The 22,728-nt window shown below is 37.4% G+C and overlaps 1 protein-coding gene across 1 annotated transcript in view; it reads right to left on the bottom strand.

The window, feature by feature from the left end:
• Positions 1 to 1,506: 1,506 nt before the first annotated feature.
• LOC127685418 (xin actin-binding repeat-containing protein 2) overlaps positions 1,507 to 22,728 on the bottom strand; it is a 44,932-nt gene continuing 23,710 nt past the window's right edge. Inside the window, exons 3-7 of the mRNA XM_052182619.1 lie at positions 15,836 to 15,922; positions 15,391 to 15,463; positions 13,827 to 13,960; positions 3,639 to 12,984; positions 1,507 to 1,601 (exon numbers count right to left, since the gene is read on the bottom strand). Of these exons, the coding sequence (XP_052038579.1) occupies positions 1,507 to 1,601; positions 3,639 to 12,984; positions 13,827 to 13,960; positions 15,391 to 15,463; positions 15,836 to 15,922 (9,735 nt within the window). The remainder of the gene's footprint in view (positions 1,602 to 3,638; positions 12,985 to 13,826; positions 13,961 to 15,390; positions 15,464 to 15,835; positions 15,923 to 22,728) is intronic.

The following is a 22,728-nucleotide window of genomic DNA, read 5'->3' as shown; positions in this document are numbered from 1 at the left end:
GGTGGAAGGCGTTAAGGAAAAGGGTAAGTGAATGGTAACTTCATGACTAGGTCACAGATAATGTTCACGTCATTGGCTTTTACAGAGGGACAGAAATTAAACTCAGGATGAATGTCAACAGTAAGGAGAAGAATCATCCCATTGATATCATTATGCACACAGACATCTATTACTGGATATAAGCATTTAATGAGCAAGAGTGCAATCTGGCCCAGCAGTACACATTTCAGAGTCATCCCCATGTGAAAGAATGGTTAAGACTGTATGTGACCCACCAGAAGGAAAGAGAAACAATGAGAAGAGTATATCTGAAGGGTGGATTCTGAAGAGTTCTAGCATCTCACTGATGGTCAGAAAGAGTCGCCCACACAGGTGCCTGCAAAGGAGCACCCCGAGAGTAGAGGAGCATCATTATGTTATATTGTCATAGAAACCAGGGGAGAATAACTTTGCAAAGAGGAACATTTGACACTGCCAATTAAAGTCAGGAAAGTGCTAGTCTGAGAGGTGCACATTAGATTCAGCAAAATAGATTCCCCTTCAGCATTTCAAACTCCAGCCTTACTAAATGTCATGTTTATTTAAATGCATCTACTTCGAGAGGTGTGGAAACAGAAGGCTCTTGTCACTCTGTTGATTAGCATGCATCTTTTGTTTCAGAAATAAACAGCCCCCCCCCGACCTGTCACTAATACTATTTCTAATTCTATTTCTTAACTTATAGAATGTAGCTTAAACAGGCAAGATCTTTACATCTCCTGTTTTGAGATACAAAGTTTCCATGGAACATATTCAGGCCTATTCATTTACAGCTACTTCCACCTGTTCTGGAGAAATAGCCATTCTTGGACTGCTATGAAGCAGGAGTCCTAATGGGAACAGAATATTCCGCCAAATAACAATATTCACCATCTGCCCTTTACAGAAAGAGTTTACAGTTTCTAATCTAAAGCTTATTCCTCCAGCCACAGCACTAACTTAAACATCCTGACTTGCTCAGTAACTCAGGATGTGGTTCTCACATGGTTTCCACAACAAGAAAGGCAGCTTGTGAAAGGGAAGGGTCGACAACCAACCTGACCAATGCACAATAGAACAGCAACACCCCACCCCTACCCACTGCGTGACTGTAGTGGCAAGATCTGGAAAATTCTACTCTCTGAACAGTGGTTCTCAGCCCATGGGTTACAGCCCCTTTGGGGGAGTCAAATGAGCCTTTCACAGAGGTCATCTAAGACCATCAGAAGTATCAGATATTTATGCTACCAATGCATAACTAGCAAAAATGCAGATATACAGTAACAATGAAAATAATTTTATGGTTGGGGGGTCACCACAACACCGGGAACTGTGTATTAAAGGGTCGTAGTTTTAGGAAGGTTGAGAACCACTGCTGTAGAAAGTAGACATTATGAATATGGTACCAGGTTATTGAATCTATGTGGAACAATCAACAAGATGCTTTACCTCAGTTTACTGCTGCAGTGGTGGCATCTGAAGCAAGATTTATGAAAATTCTGCTTGTCTGCTACGAGGCATTCCATTGGATAAACTGTCTTTTGACAAATTATGCAAATTTCCTTGTCTTGGACCAAGAGTTTCTAAAAGTAAAAATGTATAAAGGCTTATATATTTCTATTTTCAGTCACAACTGTAAAAGCATAAGAAAACAAATAATACACTAACTGGCCATGCAGATAAAATGAAACAGCTCTAAGAATAATCTTGTGTCTCCTTTCTCTGAACAGGGTATACTCGCATAGAGATTTGGGATCTGGTACAAAGATTTAATGCCTTTACCATGTATTCCTTATGCATACCTTGGTTTATTAAAGAATAAACACAGTAACATGTGTTATGCTGAGTGATGTTAATATGTTAGACATATAGAATAAACTTATGAGGACCTTTGAGAGAGTACATCATTTCAAGCAACTAAGCTCTCCATACAAATACATTTTTACAGAAAAATTTAATTTTAAAACCATATAGATAAATTGTTCTAAAGTACATACAGTTTGATAAGCAAGAAATTGTATAATATTCGTTTAAATACTTTCTCAACAGTTCTAGGTTTACGTCATGACGTCAACCATTAATGTCAATTATCAACCTTGTATTGATACTCTCCCATACATGAAATGTGCAGGCAGGGACCTCTACTGAACCAGCTTTAGATTTTTACAGCCTTCTGGATCCTTGCATATACTCTTTCTGTGCTCTCTGCTTCTCTGTCTCAATACTTAGTCACTTCCCATTGTTCCCCTGTGAAGGATAGTCCTTATAAATAACAGCAGTTACCTCACTAACCAGAGTTTCTATGGTGGCTTACGGCAGACAGAGATGTATCGATTAAATATGGGTTTTAATTTGCACCACGCTCTTCTGAGAATAACGTAGTGTTTGTATTTGTCACCTACGAAAGCAAGTATGTCAGAGGTCCTTCATACAGAAACTGCTGTAGTGCTTATACTCTGCATCTGTGTGATTGAGAGGACTCCTTTGCCCTTTTGATTCCTGTAGGGACATATTTCTATACTTAACACCAGCTTTTCTGCGTTGTCTATGGTTTTAGATTGTCTTAACAAAAAGTGAACATTTGAAATTAATTAGACAGCTTTGCTTAATTATGCCAGAAGCAAGCACATTAAGAAACCATATTAACTTGATAAACTAGACACATGTGTTGTAAATATGAGAGGCATAATTATTAATTTCAGTGGTTTTTATTTTTAAGATTGCTATTTCTTTCAATCTGTCTAAAAGAGTGGACGATATTAATGATGCCTATTAAGTACATCCAATCCTTTTGATCACGAAGCCTCCCTCATTAATTGTAAAAAGTGTGGAAAATAAAATAGAGTGAGCTATCTTCTGATGTTAAAAATATCATGTGCTATGTTCAAATGAGTTCAAGTCCTCATCTTACAAACATAATCAAGTTTTAATACATATGCTATCCTCATCTATGAATGAGGCCAATTGAGTTGTCATTTTGAGTTTATGTTCATACAGGTGAAAATATCAGTTATAGAAAATATTGGTTTCAGTAGGTGGAATCATCTCAACTCAATAATAACAGCTAAAATGTCTATTGTTATATCTGTACATTTATCAGAATGATGAAAATCCTTTTGGCACATATGTATACTCTGAGTTCTGTCTGGGGTCATCACTAATATGTATTGAATTTAATGTAAGGGCTATTTAAGTATGCAGTTGATATATAGCAATACCAGGCTGAAGGTTTTGATCTGATAACCACCACAAACTATTTAATGAAGTCAATTTTATTAGGAAGTTTTAATAACTGGTTTGTTCTATAGCATATAACTAGTTCCACAGTTATTAAAGCCAGCACTATTATTATGCCTTATGGTTTCTTCAAACTCTTATTAAACTTAAGTTTAAAGAACAGGTTTCAGAAATGCATGCTGCAGATCATATTAGATGTTATTATAGAAAAGCAAGTAATGAAAGCAAGGACAGTAGAGGATCAAAAGCCCTCATGGGTAGCTGTTAGTCCTAGCTTGTTACTTGGTTTTTGCCACACACTGTTTTAATTGCGAATCATCTGGCTTTGGCACACACACTTTCAAATGGGTTAATCTTCTTTCACACTCTTCAATCTCATTTACCACTTAAAAAGGCAGATTCCTCCTGGAAGGCCCTGCTCATTTCTGTTGCATGTGCATCTGAGGTTTCATATCCCACACGCTCAAAAACTCTTTCACTCTCCTGCCATGTCTCTTGAAAATTCCGTCTGAGGTTTGTAGGTGAATCTGCAATGTCTAGGATGTGGCCAGCAATGACATCTTCATAGGTTGGTGGGGCATGCTTGAAGTCAAAGCCAGATCTGCCAGCTTCTGAGCTCTGTGATGATGAGGTTGCTACCTTTGACCCAACAATCTGACTATCGAATGCATCCATGCTCAAGAAACGTTCATTCAGAGACCTAGCTTCAGAATGAACCCTGGGCTGCATTGCAGGAGCTTTTGCTTGATGCTCTCTAGGCTGTCTGTAAGAAAAGCCTGTAAAATTAGCAGTTTCAGAAGATGCTAATCCAAATTCCTCTTCTCGAAATACATGACTCTCTTGTTTCATGTTGTGGTTTATTTCGCCATTTGCATAAGCTCTTCTCTCTGTCTTTGCTCTGAAAACTGGGTCATTCTCAAATTCCCTAAACCATCTGTTGATTTCATTTTCATGGCCATTCAGAAAATGTTCAGCCGTCTGAACAGTTTGATTGGTGGCTTCATATCTCTCTGTGTGCTCTGATAGGTGGGGCCCTCCCACCTTGCGGATGATTTCAACTGCATCGTAACTTTCAGTCTCTGGCATTGCTCTGTTGACCGAATTCATTTTGTCTTTATGAACATACGTCTCCTTTTTTTCTGTTTTCTTCACTGCCTCTTGAGTGTCTACAGATTCTCTGAAGGAACCACTAAGGACGTGGTTTACACTCACAGGTATTGTAATAGTGGGTGGTGAGTCCCCACCACGACTTTCTATCTTGATTTGCCGGCGGAGTGTGGCAGGAGACATGACAACTTCAGATCTCTTCTCCACAATTGGAACTGGGGTCCCTGGCGAACAGGGGATGGTGCCTTTGGCTAACCTTGCTGTGGTGTCTTTGAGTCTGACAAGTTGTTCCGAACGATTCCTTGGTGGGGAAGGTGGTATACTTGTGCTGGGACGTCTAGATGTATGTTCCGTGGGTCTTCTGGGTGGAGGTTCAATACAACTGTTATTTTTAGGGGACTGAGAAAGCTCACTCTTAGTGGAGGTTTCTGCACGGCGGGCAGTGGACTCTATTGTAATGAAAGTTGGTGATGGTGGGCGAGTTTTCAAAGAGGGAGGAGCCATCTTACTATCTTCCCTCTTAGACTCTTGATGTGTTTTAGCAGGATTATAAGTTGCTGCCTCAGGATGGGCTGCTACTTGGAGGTGTGTTAATTTTTCTTCTACATTTTTACTCTCTTTCTGTTCAGTGCACTTATTAGAGCTGAGACTAACATTAGACACTTTCAGAGGCATTTCATTAAGATTGGTAGGTTTATCTCTCTGCTTTCCTGTTTGGGAAGCCATCGTGGCTGTTCGAATTACATGTTCACAGTGAACGAGCATATTCTCGGCTTGAGTTTTAATATGTGTTATTTCTTCTTTGACTTTTTCTAAATTATTCTCCATGGCAACGCGAACTCCATATTCTCTTTTCTCCTCACTTATCAGCCATACCGGAACAATATTTAACAGTGTCTGAAATGTTTTAAAGCCACTTTCATTTGACTCTGCTTCAAACTGTTTTACTCTGGACAAAATCTGCTGTAGTTCTTCACGTTTTCGCAAGAATTCCAATATATTTATGGCACATTTTCCATCATCCTGCTGGGAATCTTTCACAGAGGAAAATGAAGATTTGCTATGTCTTATCTTTTGCTTTGTATCTTCAGTTTTAGAGGAGACCAGGGTCTGCTGTTTGCCCTTGTCTCTAAGACACTTTTTCTCCGGCATAGCATTGTAAGGCTGGGACAGTTCTTTATGGTCAATTGTACTCCTAGAAGTTTGTGTTTGTGTCTGCTGAAAATTCTGAATACGTGAGTCTAGGTGTTCATCGATAATCTTTTGTTGGACTAACCTTGGTACACTCTGGTCCTGCAGATGTTCTTGCTTTCTTTCAACTATTAGCCTGTTTTCTTTTGAACTGCTCATGGAGGAGTCCTGATTGTTTCCTTCCCTCCCTAGGACATTCCCTCTGTCAAACTCTCCAAATCCACCATGCTTCTTGGGAATTGTTTGGTGCTTACTTTTATGATTTTTCTCTGTATATTCTTTGGGCATTTGTATGGTCACCCGTTTCTCTATTTTAGGTAACTGAACACATTTTTCAGGCACAGATTGCTTATTTTCATACTGTGTGCTTGTTTGGGTTTTCTTGATGTCCTTATTCATTTGTTTAGTACTGGTTTGAACTTTGACTTCAGATTGCTTTAAGTGATGTTCAGAATTGACATCTGTTTCAGTCAGTGTATGATCTAGAGTTGGAAGCCTGATAGTTTTCACTTTGAAACTTGGGGAAGGGGGTTTGGTTTGGGGTAAGGGCAACTTCTCCACATGTTGCACAAATGTTTGTTGTGTCTTACATTCTTTGTGACTCTGGTTAATTTCACAAGCTGATTTGGAGTGTAGGATATCACTTGAGTTCTGGATGCCTTCCTGGCTCAGGGTAAGCTTATCTTCTGAAGCGGCTAAAACATGCTGGAGCTTCTCAGTAGCAACTGTCAGTGCAGAAGCTGTGGAGAGCTGGCTTTCAGAGCATTCACTTGTAATCACAGCCTTGCTTTTAGAGTCCAGGTTGGGTCGTGCCATAGTGAAGTCTGACTCTTTTTTGGCTGTGGAGATTGCCTCAGTTGCTTTTTGGAACTCTATTTCTTTCCCCTTCTCTGATAAGCTTTGGTGCTGCGTTTCTGTTTTCATTATGCTGTGGCAAGAACTCTCTAGTCTCTGTTTCTCAAGCTCTTCCCTTTGCTGTCTGTATTTTTCTTCAGCAATCATTAAAGGTGTCTTAAATTTTCTCATGTAAGGCTTAGGACTTTGTTGTTCTGAACCTGATGGGAATGAGTGGGATTTAACAAGGGGTGCTGTCTGTTTTACCTTGGGTGCTGGGATTTCTGGAACTGTCTGAGAGAGCGAGTTTGCAGAGTCAATGGGCAACTGTTTTCTTCCAACAAGACTTTTTCTGAATACATCTTGCTTTGTTTCTGTGTGCTCACTGCTCATTGTCACCATCAATCTTGCCTGTTCCTTTGAGAGGGTAGCTTTAATTTCCATATCTGACAGAGATCGTTCCAATTCACCGCTTGAGGAATATTGGCTCATCTTATCTTTAATTCTCTTGGGAAGTTTGGGTTTGGGGAGTGTAGGAGGTGGTGATTTTCCTGTTGGGATTTTGGCTTGTGAATTAAGCTGATGAGAATCTAAGGCTTCTTTTTGGGAATACTGTTGTAAAAATGCTTCACTGTGATCTTCTAGAACAGAGGAGGAAAGATGTTCTGATTCCGATGGAGTTGGAGGGGGAGGAGGAGGGAGGGTTGTTGGTAGACATTCTTGTTCAGATTTCCCATCTACTGGTGGTGGAGGAAGAGGGAGGGTTGGTAGGCTTTCAAATTCAGTCTTTGTCTTCTCTGTGGGTGATGAGGGAGGAAACTCATTTTTTTCAGGCAATAGCATTAAAGGTGGTGGAGGAGGGAGAGGAAATTCAATTTCAGATGGCACATTGGAAGGTGGAGGAGGGGGAGATGGAGGTGGAAGGGTGTCCTCATTTTCTTTTGTACTACATTCAGGGTGAAGGTTGATTGAATTAAAGGACCTCTCCATTGCCATTTTTAACTCCTTGGTAGTATTTGTCTTCATTAGAAAGTCCTGGCTTTCCAGACAAACATCAATTTTCTGTTTCTTGTCAGTTCCCTGAATTCTTTTGTGGTTTTTCCCAGAGACTGTCACTCCTGGTACACTGTGTACATCCTTACCTACAGGCAAAGGTTGAAGGCTCATGTCATTTTTCTTCAAATCTTTATTAGAATACTGCTTTTCCTGACTTAACAAGGCTTGCTTCTGAAAGTCCCTTGTCATCCCATGCACTTCTCCAGCTGGATTGTTGAGTGGATGTTGGGTAGGATCTGGTCTGTTACTTTGCATTTCTACTGATTTATTAATGTTTTGGGTAATTTTTTGATTCTTTCCAAAGGAATCCTGGAACTGAGACTTGTGACCATTCCCTAGTTCACAGGTTTGAGTCCGTTGCTTTGTAAATGTTTTATCCACAGACTGGATGGAGCTAATGACAGCATCCTTGGATTCTCTCACATTCTCTGATTCCTTGGCTTTTAGAGTTTCCGTCATCGACATGGTGCCAGTTAAATGTTTGCTCATACAGTCGCCACTACACAGATATTCTTTGCTCTCGGTCCAGACATCCATTCTGCCACCCATGTCTAAGACATTTTTCATAGCTCTGTGTTCTGAATTAGACATTTTTCTAAGGCTTTTCTCAAGAGCATCATTGTTTTGTTCACGATCAATGACAATCTTTACAGTGCCCTTAGGGGCTTTGGGAAGATTAGCTTCACTTCTTTCTTCCATTAAAGACCGATGGCAGGATTTCTGTGTAGTTTCATCAAGAGTGCCTCGTCCGGCTTGCTGCCTGATTGCTGGCTCGAATGGTCCTGGCACTGGTCGGAGAAGACTTGTTTTGTCTATCTCGTCAGCTGCTGGATGAATCCCTATTTTTTTTCTTTCTGAGAATCCTAGCATCCCAGGTAGTATACCTTTGGCTACTCCCTGTTTATGAACCCCTTTGAAACCACATTGTTCTTCTTTCAAAGACCTTAATGATGTTTTAAGATCATCTAATATCAGCTCCTTTTTCATTATTTCAGTCCTTGTATTTGTAGCCTTCTCAAGGCACTCAATAGCTTGCCCAATATCACTAGACATGCCACTAGATTGTTTAGCTTCTTTCTGTGTGTTGCCTGATTCCTTAAGTGACTTGAACATGGCCAGCCTGTCGTCTTTCATAATTTCTTCCATTTTAGACACTGTTTTTTGATTCATCGTCTGGTTGGGAGAATTCAGGGTTGATTTCAAATCACCTTTTATAATCTCTTCTTTCACTGTCTTAAAGGTTGAACTCTGAGGCTCTGTCATGAAGACTTTAACTGTACTACGCACATCTCCTGGGATGATGTCAGTTTCACTAACAGTACGTTCAAAGGAAGATTGCCTTTTCTTTAGTAAGAATTTTGTTCCCTCAACATCACCACCAATTATTTCTTCTTCTCCTTCTTGTTTTCTAGCTGTGAGTGTTTCATTTGATCCTGTTTGGAGTTGCTTGAGGTAATCCAAAGCTCCAGTTTCTATGCATGTGGTGAAGAACTGGACATTTCCCCTCTCTGAAGCATCTATTTTTGTCCTTTCAGATATTTTATCATTTGATGCAGAAGATAACAGGTTATGAATGGTGCGCCTCACATCACCTCCCAGTATGTCTTCTCTCTCAGTCTTGTCACTAGCATTTTCATGAAGAAGACAATAGATGGTCATGTTAATATCTCCCTTTTCATCTTCCTGAATTAATATGCCTTTCTTTGCACATCTTTCCTCTGAGAACAGCTTTTGGATTGCTTGTTTTACATCCCCTCTCACTATCTCTTCCTTTTCAGCATGAAATTCCATTGATCTGTTTAATAGTTGAGATTTAGTAAAATTGACATTTCCCTTTTCCTCTTCAGTGACAACTATCTCTTTCTTTGTGCAGTCTCTTTGGGAAAGTAAGTTCATCATTATGTTTCTGAGATCAGCTCTGATAACTTCTTCCTTCTGGATCTCAGGAGTTGTTTGGTTCATGAGCTTGTATTTTGCCATTCTTACATCCCCAACTTCATCAGCTTCAATGATAATTCCAGGAGCTCCAACAACTCTTTGAGAGTAGAGGTCTTCCAAGGTTTCTTTAATACTTTTACCAATAATCTCTTCCTTTTCTACTCTAGTTTCATTAAATTCATGAATAGGTGTTGTTTCAAAGAGCCAGGTAGTTGTCTTGACATCTGATGGAGGAATTTCTTCTTTGGTCATTTTGGTGTCACTTCCATCGAGTTCCTTAATAGAATCCAAAGTCTGATTCTCAAAAAGCCACACCGCTTGCTTCACATCACCTTTCTGCAGGTCTTCTTGGGTAACTGTCTTGATATTTTCATATCTGGACCCTTCTCCCAGCTCATCTATGCTGTGAGTTTCAAAGAGCCAAGTAGAAGTCTTAACATTGCCCTTTTGTATTTCATTGATGCTTACTGTTCTTACATAATTCTTCTTGTCACCACCTTCACACTCAAATAATTGTTTATTCATCTTTACATCGCCTCCTTGAATATAGTCAACAGTGGGCACAATATTATGTGATTTGTCTGAAATTGTATCCAATGGTTGAGTTTCAAACTTGTATCTGACAGAACTCACATCCCCCTTCTGAATTTCTTCCTGAGTGACAGATTTAATAACGTATACATCTTCTGATTTGTTCATTGAGTCTAATGGTTTTGTTTCAAAGAGCCACCTTGTTCCTCGTACATCTCCATGAACTGTTTCTTCTTTTTTAACTGTTGTTACTTCATGATAAAACCCTTCTTGGTCTCGAATTGCATAGAGTGGTTGTGTTTCAAAAAGCATTTTGTAGCTTTTCACATCACCTTTTATTATTTCTCCAGGATTTGTTTCTGTCATGCAGATGCCATCCGATTCATCCTTAATGTCATCTAAAGAAAAGGTCTCAAAAATGAAGCATCCCTTTCTTACATCTCCACCTTGTATGTCTGTCACTGTTTTAACCAATCCATCCCCTTCTTGACGTTCATTTATCATATCAATAGGTTGGTTTTCAAATAGCCACCTACAATTTAAAACATTGCCTTTCTGAATGTCTTCAGTTTTTAAGGTTTTGATCTTATTCAAAACATTCTCCGAACTGCAACTTATGGAGTCTAAGGACTGATTTTCAAACTTATACTTCATGCCAGAGACATCTCCAGATTGTATATCCATCTCTGTGGGCTTGTTTTCTTTCCCTTCATCGCCCTGTATGTTGTCTAGATTTTCAGTCTCAAAAAGAAAACATGCTGTCTGAACATCCCCACCTTGTATCTCCTCCTGTTTCACAGTCTCCAGTTTTACTGTTGCTTCAGAGTCATCTTTTATGGCATCAAGTGGCTGAGTTTCAAATAGCCACATGCAGGTCCTAACATCACCTTTATGAATATCTTCAGAGTTAGTCATCAAGGAAGCTTTTTCATAAAGAGATTCCATGGGCTGGGTCTCAAATAGCCATTTACAGGTTTTGACATCCCCTTTAACAATATCAGTACTTTGTTCAGTTTTGCTGTCTGTTTCTTCCACGTTGCTAAAATATTTAATTGAATCAAGAGGTTGGGTCTCAAACAACCACCTAGCAGATTTCACATTCCCTGCCTGTATTTCTTGAGCAGATATTCCTCTAATTATCTGAATTTTATGAAGGCTTTCATCAAATTGGTCAATGGGCCTTGTTTCAAAAAGCCATCTACAGCTTCTTACATCACCTCTTACTATTTCTTCTTGCTGGACTGTCTTTACTTGGTGGTATTTTCCAAGATGGTCTTGAATGGCATATAGTGGGGTTGTCTCAAAGAGAGATTTCTTCAACTCCACCATGCCTCTTGTGACTCCTTCTACCTCAATGTGATGTGATGCATCAACCTCAATTAGATTATTGGATTCAAAGATATTCGTATAGTTCTTCACATGCCCTCTATCCACTGCTTCTAGCTTCACTGTCCGGGTATATTCTTTCTTATCTTCTCTAATATCTTCTAAACGTTGAGTTTCAAAAACCCATTTTTGATGCTTAACATCCCCCCTTTCTTCCTCAGTGGCAGTGATTTTTTGAAGCTTTCCAATATCCGGGCTGTCTTTTAAAGCCTCTATGGGAAGTGTTTCAAATAGATGTTTGGTGGCTTTTACGTCACCTCCTATTCTCTCTTCAGGCGATACACTGTCTGTATCAGGAGACTCTTTTAGAATGTCTAATGGCTGGGTTTCAAACATCCAACACTTTTTAGAAACATCTGTACCTATGACTACCTCTGTTTTCAGGACAGCCTCCCCTGACTCTTCTTTGATTTTCTCTAGTGGTTGAGTTTCAAATAACCACTTCGCTCTATTCACCCCACCTTTGACATTTTCCTCCATGGATATTCCTCGAACAATCTTAATTTCTGTGATGTCTTTGTTTATTGTATCCAAAGGCTGTGTTTCAAACATCCAACGTGCTGTCCTTACATCCCCCTTTTCAATGTCTTCTCTCTGCACAGTTTTAATTTCTAGCATTTGGCCTGAACCATCTCTAATGACATACAATGGTTGAGTTTCAAAACACTTTATGCTTCTCTTAACATTTCCTTTAATTTCTTTGAGTTCTGATCTGAGTTGTAATAAGTTCATTTCATCCACTGAGTGAAGCTGTCCAAGTTGATCTAGCTGTTGAGTTTCAAACATGTATCTCACAGTCTTTACATCTCCCCCAGTTATGTCCTTTGTAAGAGTAGATGCTGTTTCTTCTTGACATTCATGCATTTTGTTCATGGAGTCTAAAGGCCTTGTTTCAAACATCCACCTTGCTGTGCAAACATCTCCTTTAGCTAACTCAGGAATTTTCTCAGTGTTTCCTTCAGCACCAGCAGAAGGAACTCCTAATGCATCTATTGGCTGAGTTTCAAACATCCAAGTTGTATACTTCACATCACCTCCAGCAATGAGTTCTTGGCCAGCAATGCCTTTGGAAGTGTACCCTTCATCTGTAGAACCATGCTTGATAGAATCTAATGGCTGATTTTCAAAAATCCATCGTATTGACTGCACCTCTCCTTTGAGAATTTCATCCCATTCCAGGGTTTCTCTTTCTGAGTTCAAATCTTTCTGAGAACTGTCATTTGTATTTTCGAAAACATACCTAGCTTGCTGTACATCTGCTGATATCGAGTTCCCTGAGTTTATCTGGCTAGAAACAATTTCAGAAACCTCACTGATATAATCTTTTTCTAAGTTTTTTCTTAACTCAGGATGGATATGCCTATATAAACGGTTTAATTCATATAAATTTCTTTGCTTGGAATATAAATCTTTGGGCATTGGTTGTCTTCTAGGGCTGGGGAATTCAGGGGACTGGGAAAATGCTGTTACATCCATTGGTGCTTGAAAAACATCAGGTGGGGGAGGAGGAAATTCTTCCATATTTCCTGAAGGGGTGCCATTATCTTGTGTCAGGGTTGTTGATGTCAGGCTGTGATTGCTATAACTTGAGGTTGAGGTTTCCTTCCTCTGACTGGTTGAAGTATAAGAAGAAGAGGTACCTGCAGCCGATGATGGCTTTAAGGTTTCTTCACTGTCATTTTCAATCTTCAAGAGAGAAAATCAAAGCTTAAAACGATGATTGTAGTATGGAAATTTCCTAAGACCTACCTTATACCTGTCCACACCAGGATTCTGTTGTGATGCTTTCCTTGGAAAACACATATGCATTATGTTTAAACTTACTTGGGAAAATAGTCAACGTGTGTTAATAAATACCATTCTATTTTTAATAATAATGCTCTTCCATCAACCAGTTACTCAGTATTTCAACTTTAATACATATTCTTTCAACCAGTGATTCAGTATTTTGACATTAATTCATATCCTTTCTCTTTCTTTCTTTCTTTCTTTCTTTCTTTCTTTCTTTCTTTCTTTCTTTCTTTCTTTCTTTCTTTCTTTCTTTCTTTCTTTCTCTCTTTTTTGAGACAGAATTGGTCTTTGTATCCTTGAGAAGCCTGGAACTTGTAGTGATCTTCCTACATTTGCCTCTCAAGTGCTGAGCTTAAATGTATATGCTACTATGCCTGGTTTAACATTTATACATATTCTTAAAATTCCCACTTTACTGGATAAGAAGAGTAATATTGAGAAAAAGAAAAGAAGTGTTGAAATACTTTGTGGAGTTTTTTTGTTTTTGTTTTTGGTGGCATTTAAAATCAACTTAATTACATACACTATTTGATGTTAGAGACTTTAAAACATACATGATTCTCTTCATTCATGTTTGCCAGTGGTTGGAGAGATCTTACTCTACCTCATAGATCAATACTCTCTATATGAAAGAAAATCAAAGCTACTTCCAAATTTTCTGTGAAAAAAATGCCATAAAATTCTAGTATATTTAAGTATGATACTAACACCTATGATGTTCCTGTATATTACCTTACCTTTATACACTTGGCTGGGGGTGTCGTTTCTTTATCAGAGTAGAGGAAGTTTTCCTGTGCAGACTTTTCAAATTGCTCTTTCAAAATCTTAGTGGAAACCTTAGGAATCTCTTCGTCTTCTGGTGTATCAATGACTACAAAGAGAAGTAGATAACAGGGATATACTATAATGAATAAAATGGTATTTGAGAAGAAAATGCTATGCTGCATTAAACCTCTTATAATGTAAATTAAAGAATAAGACTCAAAGGACAGATTTATGCATGAAGCATTACTTCAGCTGGAAATGTAGAAGTGAAGCAAGAAATACTAAGGAAGAAACAGGAAAAATTTGGTAGGAGTCGGGTCCAGGAAAGATGGCATAGCAGTTGGGACAGCTTGCTGTTCTTGCAGGGGACCTAAGCTTATTTTCACAACATTCATGTTGTCAGATCACAACAACTTGGAAATTCAACTGTAGCGGATCGGATGCCCTTTTCTGGCCTCCTAGGGTTCTCTGACTTTCAGTCTTTTTATGTCTCTCTCTGTCATTCAGTCTTTTTCTGTTTCTCGGTGTCTCTGTCTTTCTATCCCCTTTCTTCTGTCTCTGTGACTGTTTCTCTGTCTCTGTCTATCTGTGTCTCTGTATCGCCGTCTCTCTTCCTTTGTCTCCATGTCTCTGTCTCTGTCTCTGTCTCTCTCTCTCACACACACACACTATACAAAGATAAAAATAAACCTTAAAAGAAATTTGGAGAGCTTACTTCTTGATGGGGATATTTTCAAAATTTCTGCAACTGTGTTCTAATTCTACACTCAGTAAAAATTAAACATCCTAAAGAACAAAAAGAGTAATGGAGGCCTGCTTTTTTTCTTTCTTTGTTTCTTTTTGGATATTTTGAGAAAAATTCTGTTTATAGTCTTAACATGTATAGTGCAGGTTGGCCTTGAACCTGAAACAATCCTCTTGCTTGTACCTCCTAAATGCCAGGATTACTAGCATTAGTCACCAGATCTGGTAAGTAGAATACAGCCTTTCTTAAGTAGCAAGACTCAAGTAATATTTAGGACACCGGAGGGTTAAATCTTTCCTTTCATCTCATTAGAGAAGCAAGTCTTGTACAAGCAGTCAGCTGCAATTTATTTTCTGAAAACATTTAGAAATCTTCATGTAATCTCAGCTCTTATTTGTGTGTTGAGAGACAAATACATTAGTTCCTAAATTTGTTATTAATATTAATATAATGTAGGTAATTTTACTGTCAGGGTGCTTTATAAGCAATAAATTTTATTCTACGTCCCAAGGTAAAAAAAAAAAAATCAGTAGCTCCTAACTTATCAACTGTTTGGAGTTTAGGTGAATTTATCATAGTTCTGATGGGCAATGAGCTGTTTAAAAAATATCACATGTACTACCAGACTCAAAATCTAATTATATGCAGAAATGCCATCTTGCTCTCTTCGGAAACATGAGTCATAGTTACTAAAGTTACTTGGTGGGGAGGACTGGTTTTTGAAAATTCTCCAAACTCAGACACACCCAAAGGACAAAGATTGAGCTGATCCAATAATGTCAGACTGTTACCTGTTTCTTGAACATATTGATGAAACTGTGAAGCTTGGTTTGTTTCTTCTGTGTGCTTTTCAAGATGTGACATCTGTGTTTAAAGACAATTTTAAAAGAATAATTATTTTGAAGAAGTCAGTGATTTGAGCAGTGAACATAATCTTCATTTTACAGTGTTTTTCTTCTGAGAATTTGGTATGCGTCAAGGGATGCTAGCTACTATTTCTATTGTTTATTTTAATGTGTACTCAAGTTATAACAGAACATATGTGTTCTGCACCTAACGGCAGGCATATTTTTAGGATGCTTGTTTAATTTAAAAAATAGTTCTAACTGGAAAGTAGGGTTAGACACATTGCTGTATATTTATACTAAATGCATGCACTAAAGCATATGTTTATAGCAAAGTTAGAAATTCTACACAGTTCTGAAGACCATTTGAAAATTGCTCTTTGGTAATTACCATTTCTGCTTTGAAGACATCAGTTCCACATCCTTTAGAAACTTCTTGTTCATTCCTTCTTATTTCTTGACTGCTGTGGATTGCCTCCTGAAAATGAGCAATTAGATATATAAACAGAACGACAATTCTTAAGGAATATCTGAAACCTGAGCTATTTTATTAATGTAGTTACAGTAATAGACAATTCTGAAAAGGGAAGAGAGGGGGAGAAGAAGAGTTAAAAGAAGAGGAGAAGGAAGAGGAGGAGGAAAAGGAAGTAGGGGAGGAGGGGAGGGGGAGTAAGAGAATGAGGAGGAAGGAGAAAAGGAGGAAGGGAGGGGAGGAAGAAGTGAAGGAGGAAGTGGAAGAGGAGGAGGAAGAAGAAGAGGAGGAAGAAGTGAAAAAGGAAGAGGAAAGGGAAGAGGAGGAGTGAAAGGAGAAGGAGGAAAAGCAGGATCAGGATCATGGCACCAGCAGTTAAGTGCAATGCTGTAAGTATAGTTAATTACAATGAAATGGCATTATCTAATTGTTTTACACTTAAGAAGTTCAGAATTTTTTGTTTTTTGTTTTTTGTTTTTTGTTTTTTGTTTTTTGTTTTTTCGAGACAGGGTTTCTCTGTGTAGCTCTGACTGTCCTGGAACTCACTCTGTAGACCAGGCTGGCTTCGAACTCAGAAATCTGCCTGCCTCTGCCTCCAAAGTGCTGGGATTAAAGGCAAGTGCTACCACTGCCTGGCCAGAAATTTTTATTAAGTCTCACTGGGTGTTGACAGGTGTGAAAAAGCATCAACTCCTTTCTACAGGCCCTATGGGAGAACTCCTTCCTTTGTCTTTGGAAGCTTCTAGGAGCTGCCAATCTCCTTTGACCAAGGCATTCTCTTTTATCTATCTAAGATTCTTTGTCCCTATCACCTTTCTAATGTCATCTTTAACTTCTAAGGACATTTGTGACTATGCTGGACTGACCAGAATGGATCTGAATTTTCTTATCATAAAATCAAGTGACAGATAGCTTTATTTAATCTGTAATCTTAATTCTGATTTGTAAAATAATTTAACTCATTCAAAAAATTATGGAGATGAAGATATAAATATCCATTGTCCTATCTGCTTTCTCTTGTAAGTAGCTGTGCTCAGTGTGAGTAAAGATGAAAATTTAGCAAATTCATAAAGAAAAACATATTTTGTTGTTTATCAGACATATTATAATATGTTCATGACTTATCTTAATTTTTACATTGATTATCTAGTACAATGAGTCACTTTGGGAGTGTTACAGTCTTGTTGGAGTAGATGTGGCCTTGTTGGAGGAAGTATGTCACTGTTGGGGTGGGCTTTGAGACCTTTCTCCTAGCCACATTGGAGAGAGTCATCTCCTGGCTGCCTTCTGATCAAGATGTAGAACTCTTGGCTCCTTCAGCACCATGACTGCCTAGACACTGCCATGCTTCCTGCCTCGATGATACTGAACTGAACCTCTGAACCTGTTAACTAGCCCCAATTAAATGTCCTTTGTAAGATTTAACACTTGGAGATGGTATCTTTTCACAGCAATGGACCCTAATTGAAACAACCATGTTTATTGCTGTTCTATCCATAATAGCTAGAAATTGGAAACAACAACAGAAGTACAAATAAAGAAAAAGTGGTACATTTATACAAAGGGGTATTACTCAGCTGTCAAAAAAAAATGACACCCTGAAATTTGCAGGCAATGTGACAGAATTAGAAACAGTTATCCTGGCTGAGATAACTCAGTCCGGCTGAGATAACTTTCTAAGATTCACAAAGATAAATATGATATGCATTTGTTCATATTATGTATATATTATTGGATTTTGTTTAGTATTTTTATCGTACTTATGAATGTGTGAACAAGTGAGTCTCTGATTCTTGTGCCTTCTCCTGGGTTCATCTTCGTCTGTTGATTAGCTTTATCCAATTACTATGTGATTGTTTTTGTTTTCTCTCATGATATTTTATTTGGCTATGTTTTGTAGTTATTTCTTGTGAGGCTGTTCTTCTCTAATAAGAGACAGAATGGAGCACATCCAGATGGGAGTAGGCTGGGGAGGAGCTAGGAGGAATAGGGGGAGGGAAAACTGTAATCAGAAGATACTGTATGAGAATGGAATTATTTTCAATAAAAGAGCAAATTATTAAAAAAATAAAAATTTTGGAGAACTGTTATTTTAATATTTAGACCATAAATAAATAGAATCATATGAATTTGTGAAACTATATAGAAAATGGGGATGTGCTCAGCTGGCTTTCTAAGAATGCATGTGTTTGGAATTATGCAAAATTGGACTCTCGCATTTTTATTAATGCATAAATGATTAATATTACGTTTGAGATTTTATTTTTTAAAAACTATTTGCTAATAGTAAGAATAATCTATTGAGCATACGTATATTGCTTTTGTTGGGTAACAAAATAGTTACTAATTAAAGGATATATTTACACTGAGTTAAATAGTTTTAAAGTATCAATTTGTAACCTTGTAAAGAATAAAATTAATTCACAGCAGCTTGCTTTTGACTGAATCTTTTATAATTTACATTAAACATATTGGGTGTAACTTGTATGTCTTCCTAAAGGGGTATTTAGCATGCCAGGTTAGATAACTGATAAACTAAGCAACAGGTATTCATTGATTTAGAGATATGTAGGACAATCTACTTCTATTATAGCTTTCCAAGAAAGAGAATTTAAAACTGTTGCTCCAGAAATCAACAAAATATTATGGGAAATCTGGAGCTTATATTTTAAAAGTTATGTGACATTTTATTAAGGTAAAGCATATCCTAATGAGAATAGTTCCCAATCCCTAGTTTCCAATCCCTAGTTAAGGACTTGTTGACTTCAAATGATGCTAGGTAAATGCTTGTCACATGATTCCCATTAAAGACAAGTTCACATAATGAATGAACTAGAGCAGAAAGAAAGAATAAAACAGCAAATTCCCATCAATACGTTAATTCTACTTAAATTCCTATTTGCCAGGTGTCTTGTAGATACTGAGGGACAGAACAATGAGAAAGAAGAAAAAACTATTTCTTCTAAGAGGAATGTAGAAAGGAGGTGATCCGCGTTGTTTCCTGTAAGTTCAGAGATCCAGAATCGCATGGGATGAGATGCCTAACATAGACAGGCGTTACCTAATGGTACTGGAAGCATCGTACAGGATGGAAAGGTAAGAGGCACCCAAGACAGCAGGTGGGAAAAACACAGGGGGACAAAGAGTGACCAGTGACAGAGTTTTTAACCTCTAGAGAAGTAATGAGTGCATCATTGAGTGTTCTAATGTCAACCAGACAATGAAAGCACAAAGTAGATTGAGTACACGGGAGAGACAGGGGTAAGGAGAGGAATGAAGAGAACAAGTCCCTCTAAATGAAAAGAGCAAAACTCATATGAACTCAGGAAGACCTTAGCGGAGGTGCAATGCGATCACTTTCACTGAAGCAGGTCTCTGTCCAGAAGCCCATATGCTGGCACTGGCCTCTAAACATACTCTTCCATGTGGTGATTTTTAACATTGTAGATCAGTTCACATTACAAAAATTAATGCCTCTTTCTGCTTTTGAAAGATGAATATATCTGACAATAACTGGTTCATATTTTAACACTGCGGTATCTGGCTAACACAAAGTAGTAGCCAATCTTATTGGATGAGACTCGTACCATCAAGCCAGTGTCCCTATTATTTTATAACATTTGTCAAGATTATAGTTAAAATATGCTTTTATTCTCGTGCCCATGGAAATGTTAGTTTCTGATACTTGCCACCAATTGTTATTCTGAAAGAGTAAAGTGACAAAATTCTCTTGTATGAAAGACAAAGTCAAAATCCTTGAGATAGAAGTAATGCTATTTGTGATGTGGGGTGGGGAAGAGCCTAGACATAAATACATTTGAGATATGCCTCAAAATTTATCACTTTTTCAGAGAAAAAATATAGTTAGCCTGCACATAGTCAAGACAAACTAGCCAATGCTTATCACCTCCAAATCCATTTTCTTGTAGGAGATGAGACAACAGACTGAATACAAGTGCACATCAATTGTATTTATAGCTACAGGTTTTAACTTCAGCATTTATGTGCCGTTGCTTAGTAGAACTGTAATTGCTATACTAGTTTGATATGTGAGCATCAGTGCATGAATTTTACTGTCCCCCAGTTGCCATAACTTACACAAAGTCTCTCTTAAAATATTCCAAGATTGCGCCTCTGTCATTTATTCTGGTTTCCATTTTGAAAGTAGTTAATTTGAATTTTAAATTTGACTCTTTCTTTCTTTCTAATTTTTGTTGTCTAGAGTTTAGGATTAGGTGTAAGGATACATCATTCTAATGCACAGGCAGAACTCAAATTACGCAAATAAAATATAATAAAGAATTCTAGTCAGAATACTACACACACGTTCACATGAAACAATACATGAAATTGGTTGCTGAAATTAAATTCAACTAGAGACCAGGCTGAATGAGAAAAAGAGGCTGTTTTGTTCTCAGGTAGATTAGCCCATAGGTAGGCATGAAGAAAGAGTCAATAGTAATGTCTTCCTGGACCGGATACATTGTAATCTTTGGCAAACCACTAAATCACACTTCAATTCAGGTTTTCCATTTCATGTTACCATTAAAAGGAAGAAGAGGCAATACATATACACAAATACACACATACATACATACACACACACACACACACACACACATATATGTGTGTGTGCATATATATGCATATATATGTATATACATACATACACACATACACAATACATACGTACTTGAAAGCTGATAGACAGATTTAAGTACAATTGCTAAACATTATTAAGGTATATGTATGGCTTAAATGTATTTGATGTCAACTCGTATATCAACTAGATGTATTACATAGAATCTTTTAGGAAGTTTTTCTAGCACAAAAAATGTTCATATTCAATTTGTTTTGGTCATTACAGAAAAAGGCATTTTTAAAATTTTGCCCACAAAAATGCATATTCATTTTAAGGCAACTGGGGAAGAAAACATTCCCTCAAAGTGGAAAAATAGTTCATGCTCAGGGTCAGTTGAAACGTTTTACATATAACTAATCTCATTTGTAATGAAGTTAGAAAGGGTTATGCTGTGTTAACTTAGCCGCATTTCTGTCTAGCAGACATAAGTGATACAAAAACTTGCCAGTTATCTCAAGGAAAGGAAAACATCAAGGATCTTTTCAGGGCTGAGTTTAAAAACTTAAGGTTGAATCAGATATTGTTTTGATTGCATGCATTCAAGTAAAAGTGTCTCTTTGTTCTCTTTTAAAAAATATTTCTTAAAAATATGTGCTAAAAGTCATAATATACTATCTGACATATACATGTTGGGTTAATGGTTTGATGTGTTTTACATTCATTATATCCTTTTGGGGGTGCATTTCTAACACTTCTCATATTGTTAGATATTCTTGCTTTTCCTATCCCTGTGACTGTCTAGTTACATCTTTGTCATTTAACTATTATGCTTCACAGCTATAGGTAGCAGGCATAATTGATAGGTGACGCTACTGAAGTTAATGCATTTGATATTAACATGACAAATAGTCCACAAAGTTTACTCAGAGAAAGGTGCTTGATTCAGATGATCAGACTGTCTGTAGAACAGTAGACAGGGCAGTAGTAAGAACATCATCAGAGGGAAGGGCAGCTGTACCAAAAAACAGCAAGTACAAAAAAAAAAAAAAGAAAGAAAGAAATGAAGGTAAAGAATCGTCAAAACAATAAAACACACTTTTTAACTATTCTTTTAAAATATATTGATGGTGCTAAGAAAACTAGTTCTTGGTCATTTTTTTAAAACTAAACTACTATTACTCAGAGTTCAGGAATCTGATAAGCTATCAGGTACTACACATGGACAGTGACAGGATGTTTTGGCAGAGTTATTGTATTATGAAAACCAGATTGTGATAGTTGTAACAATGGAAAATCTTCGTTTGTTTTAAATTTATATAAATTATTAAAAAACAGGTGTTAAGCCAACTGTAAGTTCTGATTATTTTATGGCTCAATATACTCAGAAGCAAAATATTGCTTGTTTGAGTATTAATCATGTCTAAAATGATGAGACTTTACTACAAATATTATTATGCCTTAAGAAGCTGAGAATATAAAATATTTAAAAAGTTGAGATAGTGACACTCATTTTAAAAATGATTGCTTTCTCAGCTGATGACATGTGCATTTATTTGTTCAACCAGTTGTATTGCAAGAATATCTCCAGGTATTTGTGCTAAGCATTGGTGACTATTATAGTGAGTTTCTGAGATCATATTTTTATCATATGTCTGTCATCTATCATGAATGCATGTATCTATCCATTATCTATATATAACCACCTATAATATATATCTTTCTTACTTCTCTGTGGATATTTGACTTACATATGCATATGCAAACATACACATTCATATTTATTGGTATAAAAGTTCTCAGGTTGAGACAAAAATACTAAATACATACAAGTGTGTGTGTGTGTGTAATTATGAAAGTTTATTGCAAGACTCTTGCAGAGAACTATTCTGCTGTTGATTTAACTCTTTCATCCAATGAGATTTTGGTTATATTTAGACATCCTATCAGCAGTAAGTTTAAATAAAAGATGCTTGGTTTGAATCTGAAAAGAGTATGTTTGTCCTTCTCAGGGTGGATTCTGAGGACTCAGTGCTGAGTGTAAGTGCTGGAACACCAACTCTCCTCTTCTTTAAGCATATTACTTAAACAGCCACCACGTCTGAGTCTGAAAGAGCTGAAGATTTATAAAAACAGCATATAAAATATGTACTCTCAATTGGGTCATCAAATATAAATAACAATATTTATTTGGCAAATGGAATAAAGCAACTTACTATAAGCATTCAACTTA

Source organism: Apodemus sylvaticus, chromosome 5 (genome assembly GCF_947179515.1).
Source record: "Apodemus sylvaticus chromosome 5, mApoSyl1.1, whole genome shotgun sequence".
NCBI lineage: Eukaryota > Metazoa > Chordata > Mammalia > Rodentia > Muridae > Apodemus > Apodemus sylvaticus.
The sequence above is the reverse complement of the archived record's forward strand: the minus strand, read 5'-3'. Positions and strand labels throughout refer to the sequence as shown.